Source organism: Mus caroli, chromosome 10 (genome assembly GCF_900094665.2).
Source record: "Mus caroli chromosome 10, CAROLI_EIJ_v1.1, whole genome shotgun sequence".
Lineage (NCBI taxonomy): Eukaryota > Metazoa > Chordata > Mammalia > Rodentia > Muridae > Mus > Mus caroli.
The window spans coordinates 52,954,041-52,970,147 of NC_034579.1; the positions used below are offsets into that span (position 1 = coordinate 52,954,041).

The window sequence follows — 16,107 nt, forward strand, 5'->3', positions numbered from 1 at the left end:
TTCTGGGTTCAAGCAACCTTCCTTGCCTCTATCTCCTAAAAGGCTGGAACTAGAGGTGTACACCACTGCACCAGCGAAGAGAACTTTTGGCTTTGATCTGTGTTCTTTGTATCCAACACTGCTTACAAGAATGCTGAAAATGTTAAAATCAAACAGAAACAAAGCAAGAGGTCCTTATAGAAATTAAAGTGCCAAGGTTAGTGAGACAGGATCATTTTCAATTAGAGAACTTGGGAAATCTGGTTTTATGGATAAAATAGGAGTTTTTGTGTCCAGATAGAGTTTGCTCCTCGTTCTTGATGCTGTCTGCTCTTTCAGTTAACAGGTTAACAATCTCTGTCTTGCCCTTTGTGTGTTTTAGCAACATGGCCAATGCCTTGGCCAGTGCCACGTGTGAGCGCTGCAAGGGAGGCTTTGCACCTGCTGAAAAGATCGTGAACAGTAATGGTGAGCTGTACCATGAACAGTGCTTCGTATGTGCTCAGTGCTTCCAGCAGTTCCCAGAAGGACTCTTTTATGAGGTGGGTCAACTCAGCTGTCCTTCACTTGCAGATTCCTTACCAGAGATTGAGCTAAGTGCCAGGTATTTAGTACCTGGGAGGTCAGTGGTGGAATGCATGTGGAACCTGTGGGTCCCAACCTAAATAGGATGCCCATGCATAACTACCTACATTCATGCCCATCAGTACATCTCAGTTCAGAATCTACAGTGTCTTGTAACTGCCGATCAGACCTGAGTACTTCTGCTCCAAGTACAGAATCCTTTCACCAGGCCTGCAGCAGAAGCATCTCTGGCCTCCCCCAATGCTTGCTCCTACATGGAATCTGCCCAACCTCATCCCTAGGTCTTACTATCAGGATATCATTGCACATCTTCCTAAAGGGGAACCCGTGTCACCAACTCCCTGATTTCCAAGCCACATTCTGCAGATTTCCATGCATGTATTTCCTAAGGAGGATCTTGTTAGGACTTGAGCACTGCAGGAACCACTCTGTTTAGCCCTTCTATGTGTCTTAAGTTATTTTCTGAACACTTGTTTTTCTTGATGTCATTGTGTGATCTGTACTTCAATCATATTGAAACTTTCTTATCACGGGAAGCGTATTATGGAGATGGCCTAGGAAAGCTCATTCCCCACATCATGAGTGAACATGAGAGTAATCACTTTGGCAATTCATTTTTGTTAACATATCACTTAACATATTTGCAAATGTGTGCATTTTTATATGATACATGTGCATAGAATTCTGATAAAGCTAAAAATGTCTGTTCTTTGATTTTTAATTGTTATTTTATGTATATGGGTGTTTTCCATGCATATATATCTGTGCATCGTATGCATGCCTGGTGCCCTTAAAGGCCAGAAGAGATTATGAGATCCATTGGAACTGGATTTAAAGCGGGTTGTGAGCTGCCATGTAGATACTGGGTATTGAACTAAGGTCCGCTGTTCTTAATGGCCGAACCATCTCTCCCCTTTGAGGTTTTTTTCCTTTTCTCCTGCCAGACTTCGATTTTCCTGTCTCTATGCCTGAAAAAGGAAAGGTAGTTTATAGCAGTCATTACTAAACTATTAGTACCACTGAGGCCTTTCCCTGCTCTGTGCAGATTGAAATTCCCATGCCAGCCTAGAAAACGCCATTTGTTCCCCCATAGATGTTTAAAAAAAAACAAACTTCCATTTGTAAATTGTCAGTATTAGTGCAATGCAAGGAAATAGCATTGAGCATTGAGTCACAGAATGAAATTTTATTCAATAGTACGCATATTATTCAGGAGTTTCTACTACACCTCAAGAAAAATCAAACAAAAACCCTTAGTAGTAGGGAGATACTCTTTTTTTTTTTTTTAATTCCTTAGAGAATCTTTTTTGTCAGAAATCCAACTGTAGAAGAGAAGATAGAAAGAACTTCCCAGGGTACATAGATGATGGTGGTGAGCCAGATGCTCTGTTGACTCTGAATGGCTGTCATTGGTAAGAAAAACAGAAGTTAGGCCCCTAGGGATTGTGATGGCATGGGAGGGAAGGCAGCTGTTGGACTGCTGTCATTCAGTTTAACAAACTCTTAGAATTTGACAAAGGCTCTGAAATCTCTTAACTCAGCCAGATAAGACTGTTTTGATTTTAAGATCTTTATGAAGAATTAGGGAAAATATAAGTTAAATATAAGGCTTTTGTTATTCATTCATGAAAGTCAATACACAGAGGCTAGAAAAGTACAGGCAGGGGTAGAGAGAAAGGAATCCATGAGTCAAGACTTTATTTGTCATCAGCGTCCAAACAAGACTCGTGTGAAGTTTTCATTAGTAGGCTTAAAGCAAGTAGGCACAAATTTCAGATGGCGTGCTGCGACACCTGTATCTGTACAATCCGTGCTGGTGTGGGAGTCAGCCCGGCTACTCAAGCTATATCTAGCTGACCAGGGAACACTGGTCATCTGGATTGATCATACTATAGAACTGGAAAGCATAGATCTGGAGACAGGGTGACTGATACTTTCTCTGGTGTGAGAAAATATAGCTTCTGTTCACAGCGGATGGATGCCAGAGCAACATGTAATGATAGATACTCATGACCGGCTCACAGCACACACAGCGGTTCCAGAAATATAGGGGATGGCTTAGTCAGTAAAACGCTTGCCATGCAAGCATGAGGACCTGAGTTCAAGTCTCCAGCACTTACCTTAAAAACCGGAAGTAGTGACACGTCCCCATAATACCATAGTTGAGGAGGTAGAGATGGGAAGACCTACCTGCCTAGGCTCTAGATGAAATCAGTGTGGTCAAGGTAGGTTGAGCTCCTATCTCCAAAAATAAGGTGGACTACAGTCACAAATACATGTACATGTGTAATTGTACACATACAATGCGCACATGAACATGTCTGTGTACACATCAAAAAACAAAAAAGCAGGGAGCAGTGTTACTCATACTGTATACGTTCCCTTTAATCCCTACCTTTCTTTCCTTTGTGGCCCTGAGAGGTGAAGACATCCTTGACAACACAGCAGGTAGCAGTTTGTGATGTGACAGGTGTTAGAGCCCATATTGACCCTAGTATCCATTCAGGTCTCTTCTTAAGATTAAGGAAATGTTACTGGAACAGCAATTAAGGAAAGACCTCAGAAACTCAGAGGGAAAACTTAGTTCTGGTTTGTCTTCTACCTGATCTGCCCTCTGGAGTCCTCCAGTCCCTCTTCATGCCTTTCTCTGATGTCGTCCCTTGCCTGCTATTTTGGCATTAAATATCACTGTCTTTCTGAGCTAGCAGTGCTTACCTTCCGTGCACCTGCCTCTACATGTGGTCCTGTCAGTTGCAAAACCATTTATGTTTGGTCAGAGGGGAAAGCATGGAAACAGCCTGAGCAGATCAGAATAAAACATGACTCACACTTGTCCTCCTGTTCACTCCTTACTCTCTTCACTGCTGGGCTATAAATATCTCCCTAGTATTATTCCAAAAGATGTTACAAATCCCAGCATTGGGCTATTAAGGGGCTGTTGCCTTCTGGGTCCTAAGGAAGACAGCTATTTTAGCTACAATGTTTACTGTTTAAGGTCCATTTTCCAGCCAAAGATTTATAAAGCCACAGATGGAAAATAAGAACTTTACTTTTGATTAGATGACTTCTTAGAGAAAAAGCTATCCCCATCAAAGAATAAGATGTGTGTTCAGCTATTCCCAACAATGGAAAGTTTTCCAGAACTAAAAGTCCATTTGATTTTGTTGGTCTGGGGTCTCTGTCTGTTTTTTGAGATTATATAGTCCACCTGGCTGAGGGTGACTTTAAACTCCTGATCCTCTAGCTTCCTGGTGCTGAGATTACAGGCAGAGACTTGGTGTGTATGTATCAATCTTAGTATAATGAGCCATGCAGGGCATATGGGTTGGTGATATAATGCTTTCTTGTTTAGCTTTCAAAGAGCCCTAGGTTCAGTCCCCGGCACTTTGGAAGATAGACCGGAGAAGGTCTCTTCTCCAGTCCATACCTTTGCTATTATTGCTTTTAACTTTTGTCAAAGTATCCTCTTCCCCTTATTTCCACAGTCCTTACTCTTCCTTTTCCCTTGGAACCAGTTATGAAGACTTACAGATAAACAAATATGGTGGCACAGACCTGTGGTTCCATCATTTGGATGGCCAAGGCTGGAGATTTGCAAGTTCAGTACTATCTTGGTGTGCTTGCTTAATAAGACACTGTCTCAAATTTAAGGTGGGGGGAGACAAGTTTTGTTGACTTACTTTAAAGCATGATTCACTTTTCTTTGTGGAACTTCCTAATGTATTAGATTAGTTGACTAGGATATTCATCCCTCTAGGCAAAGAGAAGTCTGGAGCCAGATTCTTCACTACCCACTCACTAGAACACATGGCTAGAGATGTGAACAAAAGCATTTCTGATGCATCTGTACATGGTATAGCTGGTTATGATTGCATAGGCTTATAATTCCAGCACCTGGGAGAGGCAAGGAGGAGCAGGAATTCCCAACACCCACTGGTACCTCCAAGGCCATGGGATCTCATGCTCTCTTTTGCCATGTTGAGCACCAGGAATATGTGGTGAACAGACATACAAGTAGGCGAATGCTCATAACAGAAAAATAAATAAAACATTTTAAAAGTAAAACTTTGTCTTAAAAGAAAAGCAGAACCAAAAAGAATGCATAGCAGCTACTAGGAATACTACCCAGATGTGATCCCTACTCACTCAGTGATATGCTAGATATCACTAGATGATGTGCTTTCAAACAGGAACCTAAAAAGTTTCAATTTAGGTAGAAACCTGTCTCCCTCTGAAAAATAAGGTGCTTTGCAGATTTGTTCACCAAGAAGAACTGATGTATGGATGCTGCTTGCCCGGGAGGTTCTTTACTAATGTAACCAGCCAGTTCCATCTGCTTCCGTCCATGTCTTCTCTGAGTCCGCAGAACTCAGATTCGTCTCTTACACGGAGCACCTTATACTTCGCTGTGACTGTTTGTTACAATACTCATCTTCCCACTTAACTTTGAATACTTCTGCCACAAAGACTGTCCACATTGATCTGCTATCTCTAATACATAACCATAATCCCAGCACTTGGGAAATGGAGAGAAAGGATCAAGAACTGAAAGCCACTCTTGACTACATAGGAAGTTTGAGACTAGCCTGAGTTACATGAGACTTTTCTCAAAAGAAAAAAGACCCCACCAAAAAGGTGTGCTGTTTTCTTTCTTTGCTTACTTGCTTGCTTAAAATAGCAGGTGGGCCTAGGGGTGTGGTTAGCAGTGGAGTGTATACTCATCACGTAGAAGGCCCTGGATCCAATCCCAGCACTGAAATGTAAACTAAAAAGATCATGAGACATGTCCAATACCCAAGGAAATATAGCTCCCAGCTCTTTATAATGAAGAAATTATTATCTCCATTTAAGAGAAAGTAAGATTTCTTTTACGTTATTAGTGCTGGATTGCCAAACTAAAATCCAGTTTCCTTCATTCTGATACTATTCTGCATTTTATTTTAAAATAACCTATTAGGCTATAGAAATTAACACTCGTTTTAGTCTTCATCAGAAAATAGTAACCTTCTAACAGTGTGAGCATGTTGAAAACATAGCAGGACAGCTGGGGTGTGTTGCAGTGGTAGAAGGCTTAGCTAATGTGTTCAAGTCCCAGTTAGTGATGCTTCTCCAAGCCTTGATTGAGATGGGGCTTTCAGTGTCATAGGTGTCCTAAGGCAGCATGCTTGTGCTACCCGTACCTTGCCAGGGAGCTAGTCCCCTGTTCAGAAGTATTGTACATTGCCAGCATACAAGACTTATAAGGTCATACTTGTCCCCAAAATAACTCAGCATCTGTTTGTGAGCCATTTACTACACAAGATGCATTCTAAGTTGTTGTCTTTTCATTTGATAGTTACACGAATCCTACAAACCTAGGTATCACTGGTTACATGTGGTAAAGCAAGCCCTTGCCTACTGTATATAGTGACAGCTGACTCGATTTTTCTCTCAGGACTCGTCTCCAAAGCTGCATTCTCTTGTACTACATTGCCCTATCTGTCTCAGAAACTGAAATGATTTAGATAAGTTTCATAATAGAACATGTTTTTTCTAAAAACTTCACTCACACATTCTGTAGATACTTACAGAAAGCCAGTGTCAGATCCCAGGGTTCTTTTCATAGTTTTCACAGCTCTGGTTATGTAGAGTTTGCATGAATGTGTGAGTTACTCATGGCTATAGGTTTTCAAGTTGAATAATGTAGTTATATTTAAAAGAGTCAGTGCTGCTGGGTGGTGGTGGTGCACGCCCTTGGCCCCAGCTAGGCAGGTGGATCTCTGGGAGTTTGAAGCCAGCCTAGTCTACAGAGTGAGATCAGGATGGCTAGGGCTACGTGGAGAGAGCTTGTCTCAGAAACTAAATAAATAGAAATAAATCAGTGCTCGTTTCCATAAGATTTTAGCTATCTTCTGGAGGGAATGCCCATTTAAACAGACCCAGACACCTGCAATAGTGGTTCCTAAGTATAGCTTTGTGATACCTTGGTTATCTCTACCAAAAGAGGTAATTTTTTTTCCCTTGAAGTATTTTTAGAAGTGAGCTAAATAGAGGGATCCAATTCCACAAATCTTTCCAAGTGGCATAGACTGGACCCAGAACAAGGGCCTGACAGTAGCCTTCTTTGTGTGCTGCAGATCCAGCCAGCACTCTCAGGGCCAAGCTCTCTGTTCATGCTGCAGATTTTTCTCTCTTCTTGTTTGGTTTTCCCAGTGTGTGCCTTTCTCCCCCATCCCAGTCTATCTTAACAGGAAAGGCCTGTTGGTAATGAATGCTGTAATGGAACAATGATTAACCAAGAGTTTCCTCGCTCATTTCCTCTAATACTGTATCCTGATTATTCAGGAAGGCTGGGACTGAGAAGTGAAGACTGAAGAGAGGAAACTCCAAAGCCAGCCTCTCTGCTTATCTACTGACCCACTTGTCTCAGAGCAATTCATGACAGATGTATAAATCACCAAGTGACTGTCCAGCATCTGCATTTCTGAAATGAGACCATCAGCTAAGTTCCCGATTATTGGCTTTAAAGCAACAGTTATTAACCCTCCTCCCTTGCCCCTCTGATAGGAATATTTACAGAACTCCAAAACCTACACAGAAGCAGGGCTGTTGCCATGGGGCTCATCTTCTCCCACACCACCCTATCTCTTGGGACATAATGTTTCTTGCTTATTGTATTTGTGGTGATATCAATGAGAAGCATCGCCTATAGGCTCCTTCATCTGAACATTTGGTTCCCCGCTGGTGGTGCTGTTTGGAAAGGTTGTGGAACCTTGAGAGAGGAAGTACATCACTGGAAGTGGGCTTGAGGATTTATTGACTCACCCCACTTCCTGCTTTCTTTCTTTGCTTCCTGTCTGTGAGTAAAAATGTGATCAGCCAGCTTCCTGCTCCTGCCACTAGGGCACACCTTCCCTGCTATGATGAACTCTGTCCTTCTGGAACTGAAGCCAAAATAAACCCTTTCTTCCTTGAGTTGCTTTTAGTCAGAGTTTCATCACAGCAACAGAAAGTAACTAATATAGTATTCCTTGTTTTAAATTGGCTTGAGGGTTTAATGTAATTATCTAAAATATAGTGTTTATGGAAATTTGATTCTTCAAAATTTATAGTTTCTGGTTTGTTCTTCATTTTATATCCCAAACTTTTCTGGGTTAATTTATGGGATTCCCCAGACTCTGGTTTTTTTGAGACAGGGTTTCTCTGTGTAGCCCTGGCTGTCCTGGAACTCACTCTGTAGACCAGGCTGGCCTCGAACTCAGAAATCCTCCTGCCTCTGCCTCCCAAGTGCTGGGATTAAAGGTGTACGCCACCACTGCCCGGCTGATCCCCAGACTCTTAATTAAATATTTTATGCTCATAGTCTCTACAGTGTGTGGAAAAGAAGCAGCTTGTTATAGCAAAATCTCTTGGAATAGGAGTGGTAGTCCGTCCTACTGGATCTTGTATCACAGAGGAGCACAGGATCTAGAATGCAGGTTATTGCAATGGAATCAGTTCCTGAATACTTGGACTCTGTTTCCTGAGTCAGTCAGTCTGTCTGTCTGTCTACCTGCTCCCCCACCCCCCCTTTCTAAGAAGAGATCCATGCCAGGCAGTGGTGGCACATGCCTTTAATCCCAGCACTTGGGAGACAGAGGTGGGTGAATTTCTGGGTTCAAGGACAGCCTGGTCTACAACATGAATTCCAGGACAGCGAGGGCTACACAGAAAAACTCTGTCTCTAGCCCACCCCCCCTGCCATGCCAAATGCAGTAGTGTACACCTATGAAAAGATGAGAGAGAGAGAGAGAGAGAGAGAGAGAGAGAGAGAAAGAGAATTCTTAAAAGCTTATAGAACAACTGTTCACAGCAGTGAACAAGAGACCCTGTCTCAAATAAGGTAGAAAGCAAGGACTGATAACCAAGTTCATCTTCTGACCTCTAGACCTCTAGTATCTGCTTTGGCTTTGCATTTAGATACCATTCCCCCTCAAGACACCCCCTACCATACATGTGCACACTCACATGCACATAGAGTCCCACTAGGCAAACACAGAGCACTGACAGGAAGCTCTGAGCAGGACTGGAGAGATGGCTCAGTTGTTAAGAACATCTGAGTTTGGTTCTCAGCATCCATGGTGAGGCAGTTCAACAACTGCCACACATGTACCCACACACATATGATATACATGCTTCCTCAGACATATGCACACTGTAAATAAACATAAATCAATCTTTTTTTTTCTTTTTAATATTTTTTATTACATATTTTCCTCAATTACATTTCCAATGCTATCCCAAAAGTCCCCCATACCGCCCCCCACTTCCCTACCCACCCATTCCCATTCTTTTGGCCCTGGCATTCCCCTATATTGGGGCATATAAAGTTTGCAAGTCCAATGGGCCTCTCTTTCCAGTGATGGCCGACTAGGCCATCTTTCGATACATAAAATCAATCTTTTTAAAGCTGTGAACATAGCTATCTTTCCAGAATGTTATAATTCCTTGTGAGTTCAAGGTCAGTCTGGCTTACATAGAGAGTTCTAGGCCAGCCAAGACTACATATTGAAACCCTGTCTCAAAAAAATAACTAAGGAGCTGGAGAGATGGCTCAGTGCTTAAGAGCATTAGTTGCTCCTCTGCAGGACCCAGGTTTGATTCTCACAACCCACAGGACAGCTCACAGTTGTCTGTAACAACCAGTTCCACGGGATCTGATACCCTCTTCTGCCTCCATGGGCACCAGGCATGCAAGTGGTACAGACATATAGACAAGCAAAAAACCCATACACAATAATTTTTAAAAATTATTCTAGAATATGTACTTCTTGTAACTATTTAAGTTTACAGTGAAAATTTTAAATACTGGCCTAAAGTAATGCAAGAAGGAGCTTTACATATATCCAGATTATCTTAGTTGAGAGTTCTGGATCTTTCATTAAATTTATAAAAGTAAATGAGACTGGAGAGCTGACTCAGTGGTTAAGGGCTGCTTCTGCAAAAAATCCAGACTTAATTCTGAACACCTAGATCATAACTAACAACCATCTAGAGTCCAGTTCTAGTAGATCTGATGCTCTCTTCTGCCCTCATAGACACCAGACACACACAGTGCACAGACATGTATGAAGACAAAACACCCATGTATAAAAATAATAATAAATATTTTTATAATCCTTAAAGTTAAAATATGTACATCAAAAATAAGCAGTCAGAGGTGAGACCCAGCTATTCACTGTGTCCTGGCCTTCTATAGTTTCTGTATGTGGGGGTGGTGTGCCTGTGTGCATGCACATATGTACCCGTACATATGTGTGCAAGTTGAGGTTGTTTTCTTTGATTGTTCTCCACTTTTATATTTTGAGACACTGTTTCTCACTGAACCTGAAGTTAGTTCATCAGTGGGCTAGGCTGTCTGGCCAATGAGCCTTGTCCGTCTGTCACTCTGCCACCTTCCCCAGGCCAGGGTTATAAGAACACACATCTATGTATATGGATTGTTTTTTGTTTGGTTTTGTTTTGTTTTTAATGTTGGTTTAGAGTACCTCGTGTTTGTACAGTTTATTCCCTGTACCAATGTAGAGGAATATGGAAGGTCCCAAAGTTAGCTGGGGAGGTGACACACAGCTTTAACCCCAGCACTCATAAGGCAGAGGCAAAGGCAGGCAGATTTCTGTGAGTTCAAGGACAATCCAGTCTACAGCACAAGTTCCAGGACAGACAGCTAGGGCTACAAAGTGAGACTGTGTCTCCAAAAATAAATAAATAAATAAAACCCCCTTTGGTAAGGGCTGGCGTAGTTGATTGGCAGTGAACAATTTTCTAAGATTCACAAGGATTTGGGTTTACCACACACACACACACACACACACACACACACACACACACACACACTAAAACAACAGCAAAAGCCACTTTGTCTTTTCATGAAATAATCTCTTTCTGTGCTTGTTTCACATATATATGAAGCTGATGGCCTTCATGGTTTTTCTTTCAGTTTGAAGGAAGGAAGTACTGTGAGCATGATTTCCAAATGCTCTTTGCTCCCTGCTGCCACCAGTGTGGTAAGTTTTACTGCTGAATATAAGTGAAAATAAGTTTCACACTCATATACGTCACTATAGTAGTTTTGTCTCTTTTGTGATGAGAAAACCCTCTGACTGAAAGCAGCTGAGAGAGGAAGGGCCTATCTCATGTGTGCTTCAGGAAGCAGTGCATCGCTGAGGGAAGGCAGTGCAGAAGCCTGAAGCAGAAACTGGAGAAACAGCTTGCTGGCTTGCCAAAAGGCTTAAGCTCAGCTATGGCTGTATATTTAAGTCCAGGGCCACTTGCCCCCGGACATTGTGCCACATAGTAGGCTGGGCCCTCCTAGATAACTAACCATCAAGACACTCGCCTACAGACATGGCCACAGGCCTTCTGATCTGGCCTTCAACTGGGACTCCCTTCTCGTGTGATTCTAGGATGCCTCAAGTTGACAGGTAAAGCTAACTTGGACAGTCATTTAACACCAGAGAGTACTTGCTATTGAACTAAATAAGAGCCACAGTCTGGAGAGAATTGACTTATCGACACGTGGGTAAAGCCAGTAGTGGGCCTACTGCACTGCTTTTCCCTCTGCACATAGCCTTTGCCAACTTGCTTGTGGTCTGGCCAGGGAAGGTTTCAGTTGACTGGATAAAGGTGCTTTTGTACTTAGCTCACTCATCGTAGCCACTTCAGTGGTGACTAAGCTAGAACATTTCTAGGGCTTGGAGACCCTGAGTTCAATGATAAAAATGATTGGTGAAGGAAGTGAGTGTCTCAAAAACATAGCAAGAACAAAAAAAACAGAAAATACTTTGTAGAGACTGAAGTTATAACACTCAGTGGTAGAAATGTGCTTAGCATTCTTAAGGCCCTTGGTTGGATCCTCATGGAGTGAGAGGGTTGAGGGGGTGTGTAGTGAGAGTGAAAGGAAAGAGTGCTATAAGATTTTAGCTCTCTGTGTCACTGTGGGCATAAACAACTAAGAGGCACTGGAAGAGCTCAGGACTTGAAAGAGCTTGGAAAGGAAAGCCATGGTATGGTATGGTATGGTATGGTATGGTATGGTATGGTATGGTATGGTGTGGTACAGTAAGGTACAATATGGACAGTTTTAAAATGCAAAATAAAAAATGAGGACCCAAATGAGAGAAAGATCATCTGTCTGTTCTCTTACTCCAACAGATACAGTGTAAAAGGCTCTCTTTTAAATTAGGCTGGTAATGCAGACCTGTAATCCTAGGTACATGGGAGGCCATGGCTGGAGGATCTCAAGTTTAAGGGCTCACTTGAGGTCCTATGTAAAAAAGTAAAAGGGAAAATTGCAAGGGCTGAAGAGGTGATATCTTAAAGACAACTTAGGGGTAAGGCAGTAGCTTCGTATGGGAGGAACACTAGAGTCAGTCCCTCCATAAACACTTCCCTTTCATTTATGGCAAATAAGACACCTCACAACATTCTTTGTGCTTTACTTTCCTGTAGGTGAATTCATCATTGGCAGGGTTATCAAAGCCATGAACAACAGCTGGCATCCTGAGTGCTTCCGATGTGACCTCTGCCAGGAAGTGCTGGCAGACATAGGGTTTGTCAAGAATGCTGGCAGGTAGGAGTTTTCCATCCTTGTTGACTGTGGGTGGACAAAGGGACTGTTAACTCTCATGTGTTTTTTTTCTATAGAGTCTGAGGTAGTGCTCTAAGGTGTGGGAACTCAGGACTAACCATGTGAAATGACCCCAGAGTTTGGTCACAGAGTCTGTTACTGCTGCCTCCTGTTCTGCTAGGAGAGGGAGGCAGAGATGAAGTCCATGTGCATCATGAGTTACTAGTGGAAAAGATTTTTTCTCTACTTTGATTCTAGCACAGGAGATAGTTTTCTAAAAAATGGTTTCTTTAATCTTTAGTCAGAGATATGAGAAGTATATTTCTAATGATTAAAAAGAACTTAAGATTTTAAATTTCCATTTTGGCCCTTTATAGACACTTATGTCGCCCATGTCATAATCGTGAAAAAGCCAGAGGCCTTGGAAAATACATCTGCCAGAAATGCCATGCCATCATTGATGAACAGCCTCTGATCTTCAAGAACGATCCTTACCATCCAGACCACTTCAACTGTGCCAACTGCGGGTATTACAGTATTTTCCCTGACATTGTGCAAAACAGTAGAATCAAAGTGAAGGAGCAGTTACCTATTTTTCTGTTACTGCAGCAAACCAACTTGTTTTCTTCAAGCTTTTATTTTATTTTATTTTATTTTCTGCATGTGAGCATGTGCTCACATGAATGTACTGTGCACCTAGGGTCTTGTGCAGACTAGGCAAATGGTCTACCATGGAATTAAACCTCAATTCCCCCAACTTTTCATGTTAGAAGAAGGTAGTAAGCAAAGTAAAAGAACAATTAGCAGACAGAACATAAGAAGCAACAGACAGACAGCGGAACATCACCAAATCAGGTGCCTACAACATCTGGCAGAAATGAGTAGAGTAGCCCAATGGAGAGAGCATGTAGAAGTCACATTATCAGGTTAGGCATTTACAGCATACAGCAGAAATAGCTAGAGATACTCTGCTGAAGACAGTCATTGCTTGAGTTATTTTTTTATGTGTATTGGTGTTTTGCTGGTATACAGTATATGTACTACATATGAGCCTAGTGACCATGAAAGTCAGATGAGCTCATTAGATACCCTGGAACTAAAAAATGTCATCCATCATGTGAATGCTGACATTGAACCAAGGGCTTCTGCAAGGGCAGCCAGTATTCTAAACCGCTGAGCCATCTCTCCAGTTCTCATGTTCTTTTTTGTTTGTTTGTTTGTTTGTTTGTTTTGTTTTGTTTTGTTTTTTCAAGACAGGGTTTCTCTGTATAGCCCTGGCTGTCCTGGAACTCACTTTGTAGACCAGGCTGGCCTCGAACTCAGAAATCCACCTGCCTCTGCCTCCCAAGTGCTGGGATTAAAGGCATGCGCCACCATGCCCAGCTCTCATGTTATTTTTTTATTTATTTTTATTTATATGAATACACTGTAGTTGTCTTCAGACACACCAGAAAAGGGCATTGGATCCCATTACAGATGGTTACGAGCCACCATGTGGTTGCTGGGAATTGAACTCAGGACCTCTGGAAGAGCAGTCGGTGCTCTTAACCGCTGAACCATCTCTCCAGCCCTCATGTTAAGTTCTTGATTGAGAAATTTATAGACAGAGCAGAATGGTCTCTCCCTGGATGAGCTTTTAGCTTTCCAGGGCCACCACAGGCCTGCTTATACCAATGGCTGAACAATGGTAACCTTTGTTGGAAATGGTTCCACTCTAGCTGTTCTCAAAGGCTTAATTCTTTTAAAAGCCTTAGTTGTTTACTGTCCTTCCTCCCTTTTGCAGCAGTAGAGGGCTAGCCTGCCCCAGAACAGGGAGCCTTAAAAGACATTTGAAATAAACATGCTGGATTCTGGGATTTGGAGAAATGGCTCAATAGTTAAGAGCATTAGTTGTTCTTGTAGGCGACCCAGGCTTAGTTCCTAGCACCATGTGGCAAAAGACAACCCTGTGTAGCATCAGTTCCAGGGCATCTAATGCTCTCTTCTGGCCTTTGCATGTATGCACCAGGTACACAGACATACATGCAAACAAAGTGCTTATACACATACATTTTTTTTTTAAAGCCCATGACAATTTGCCAGTATAATTTATCTTTTCTTACTATTTTTTGTCTTAATAGTTATAATATTCTTTAATGAAAATCACTCCCACTATCTTCTCTTATCCTTGTTGTTTTAGGCCACTGAGTTTAACTAAGATTGCTTGCAAGTATGTGGCTGTGGAGTTATTTCCTGCATCTTGAACACCTTACCTAAATGGCTACACCCTGAAGATAAACGACTCCTCTTCCACCAGTAGCCATTAACTTCCAATAGCTTTTCAGTTCATGTGCCCTGAACTTAATATAATTTATATTTTTATATTAATAAACACCTATGTATCATAGGCTGTCCACAGATTCACAATCCTCTGTCCTCAGCCTCCCAAGTTTTGGGATTACAGACATGGATCCAGCACTGGGAGTTTTAAGGAAGACAGATGGACTGAGATGTAATATGTTATTATAAGACAACAATGATAAGCATGATTGAAGTGGCATGTGTCTGACCTTTCCTTGTGTCTCACCATTAATGCAAGATACTAGTAACAACCTGAAACCCAGCCAAGTCTCTTAATTCAAGTTTCTCAGATCACCTTTAATGAGGGGAAAATAGAAATTATCAGGGATTCTTATAATTATAGCTTTTAAAATCTTGTTTAAAAAAAAATCCTGCTACCCTATTGGGTTCCCATCCGGTTGTACAATAGTATTCAGTTTAATGTCTTTTGGTGGACAGGAAGGAGCTAACTGCTGATGCTCGGGAGCTGAAAGGGGAGCTATACTGTCTGCCATGCCATGATAAGATGGGGGTCCCTATCTGTGGCGCCTGCAGGAGGCCCATTGAAGGGCGAGTAGTGAATGCCATGGGCAAGCAATGGCATGTGGAGGTGAGTACAGCCTGCCCAAGGGGAGCCAGTGCTTTCAGTCTCCATGCCTCAAGTGTGCTATCAAGATAACAGTCAAGGATGAAATGTGGACATCTAAAACAACAGTTGACTTTTGTCCTAGTTTATCACTATGACTAAAACAAAACAAAAAACCTGACCAAACCAAGTGTGGGGGCACACTCCTTTAATCCTGGCACTTGGGAGGCAGAACCAGGAGGATCTCTATAAGTTCAGAGCTAGCCTGGTCTACATTTAAGTTCTAGGACAGCTAGAACTCAATATAAGGAGAGACTCAAAAACAAACAACAGCTACCTAAAAGCAAATTGGGAAAAAGAAGGGGTTTATTATGGATTATAAGTTATTGTCCATTGTGAAGTGAAGCCAAGGTAAGAACTAAAGCAGAGATCAAGGAGAAATGCTGATTATTGGCTTGCTTCCAGGCTCATTGTCAACTCCCTTTCTTACACAGCCCCGACTCACCTGCCCAGGGATAGCACTACCCACAGTGGGCTGGGCCCGCCCACATCAATTAGCAAGCAAGAAAATACCCCACAGACATGCCCACAGGCCAGTCTTAGAGAGGCAACTCCTAGAATTATGGACTAGTGTTGTGTCCGGCCAGCAGATCACAGGTTTGGGTTCTAGCCTGGAAAGGCATTTTGGAAACCTGGAAGAGAAGAGGGGCTGGGCTGCGCGAGATAAGGAAGGAACCAAGACAAAGGTCTCTGCTCAAGGTTCAATTTTTACTATTCCGGCACTCCGTTATGAAGGAAGGGGGAGGGGCCCGATTCCCACCAAATAATCTTGGGGTCCAGTAGCAGGGTGACCACGTGTATGGCTCTGAACAGCAAAGCGGCAGGTTCCAGCAGTGGGCGTGGCAGAACGATTGAGCGGTAAGCTCCACCCCTGAGCAAGCAGGTTTCTGGCTTCCGGAGGGGAGACTACAGACTAGTTTGTGTTAAGTTTACAAAAATGAACAAGCACAACTTTATAGTAAATAAAAAAAATCTAGAATGTTGTAACATG

The 16,107-nt window shown here is 42.3% G+C and overlaps 1 protein-coding gene across 8 annotated transcripts in view; it reads left to right on the plus strand.

Annotated features, from left to right (window-relative positions):
• The window catches only part of Lims1 (LIM zinc finger domain containing 1), a 103,837-nt gene that overhangs the window by 75,957 nt on the left and 11,773 nt on the right, over nt 1–16,107 (plus strand). For 7 of the 8 annotated variants that reach the window (XM_021173969.1, XM_021173968.2, XM_021173966.2 and 4 more), the window contains exons 2-6: nt 362–521; nt 10,523–10,589; nt 12,034–12,154; nt 12,529–12,678; nt 14,930–15,080. In XM_021173969.1, coding sequence (XP_021029628.1) covers nt 362–521; nt 10,523–10,589; nt 12,034–12,154; nt 12,529–12,678; nt 14,930–15,080 — 649 coding nt within the window. Of the gene's footprint in view, nt 1–361; nt 522–6,888; nt 7,527–10,522; nt 10,590–12,033; nt 12,155–12,528; nt 12,679–14,929; nt 15,081–16,107 lie in introns of those variants that run through there. The other variant, XM_029482452.1, reaches the window with a different exon arrangement.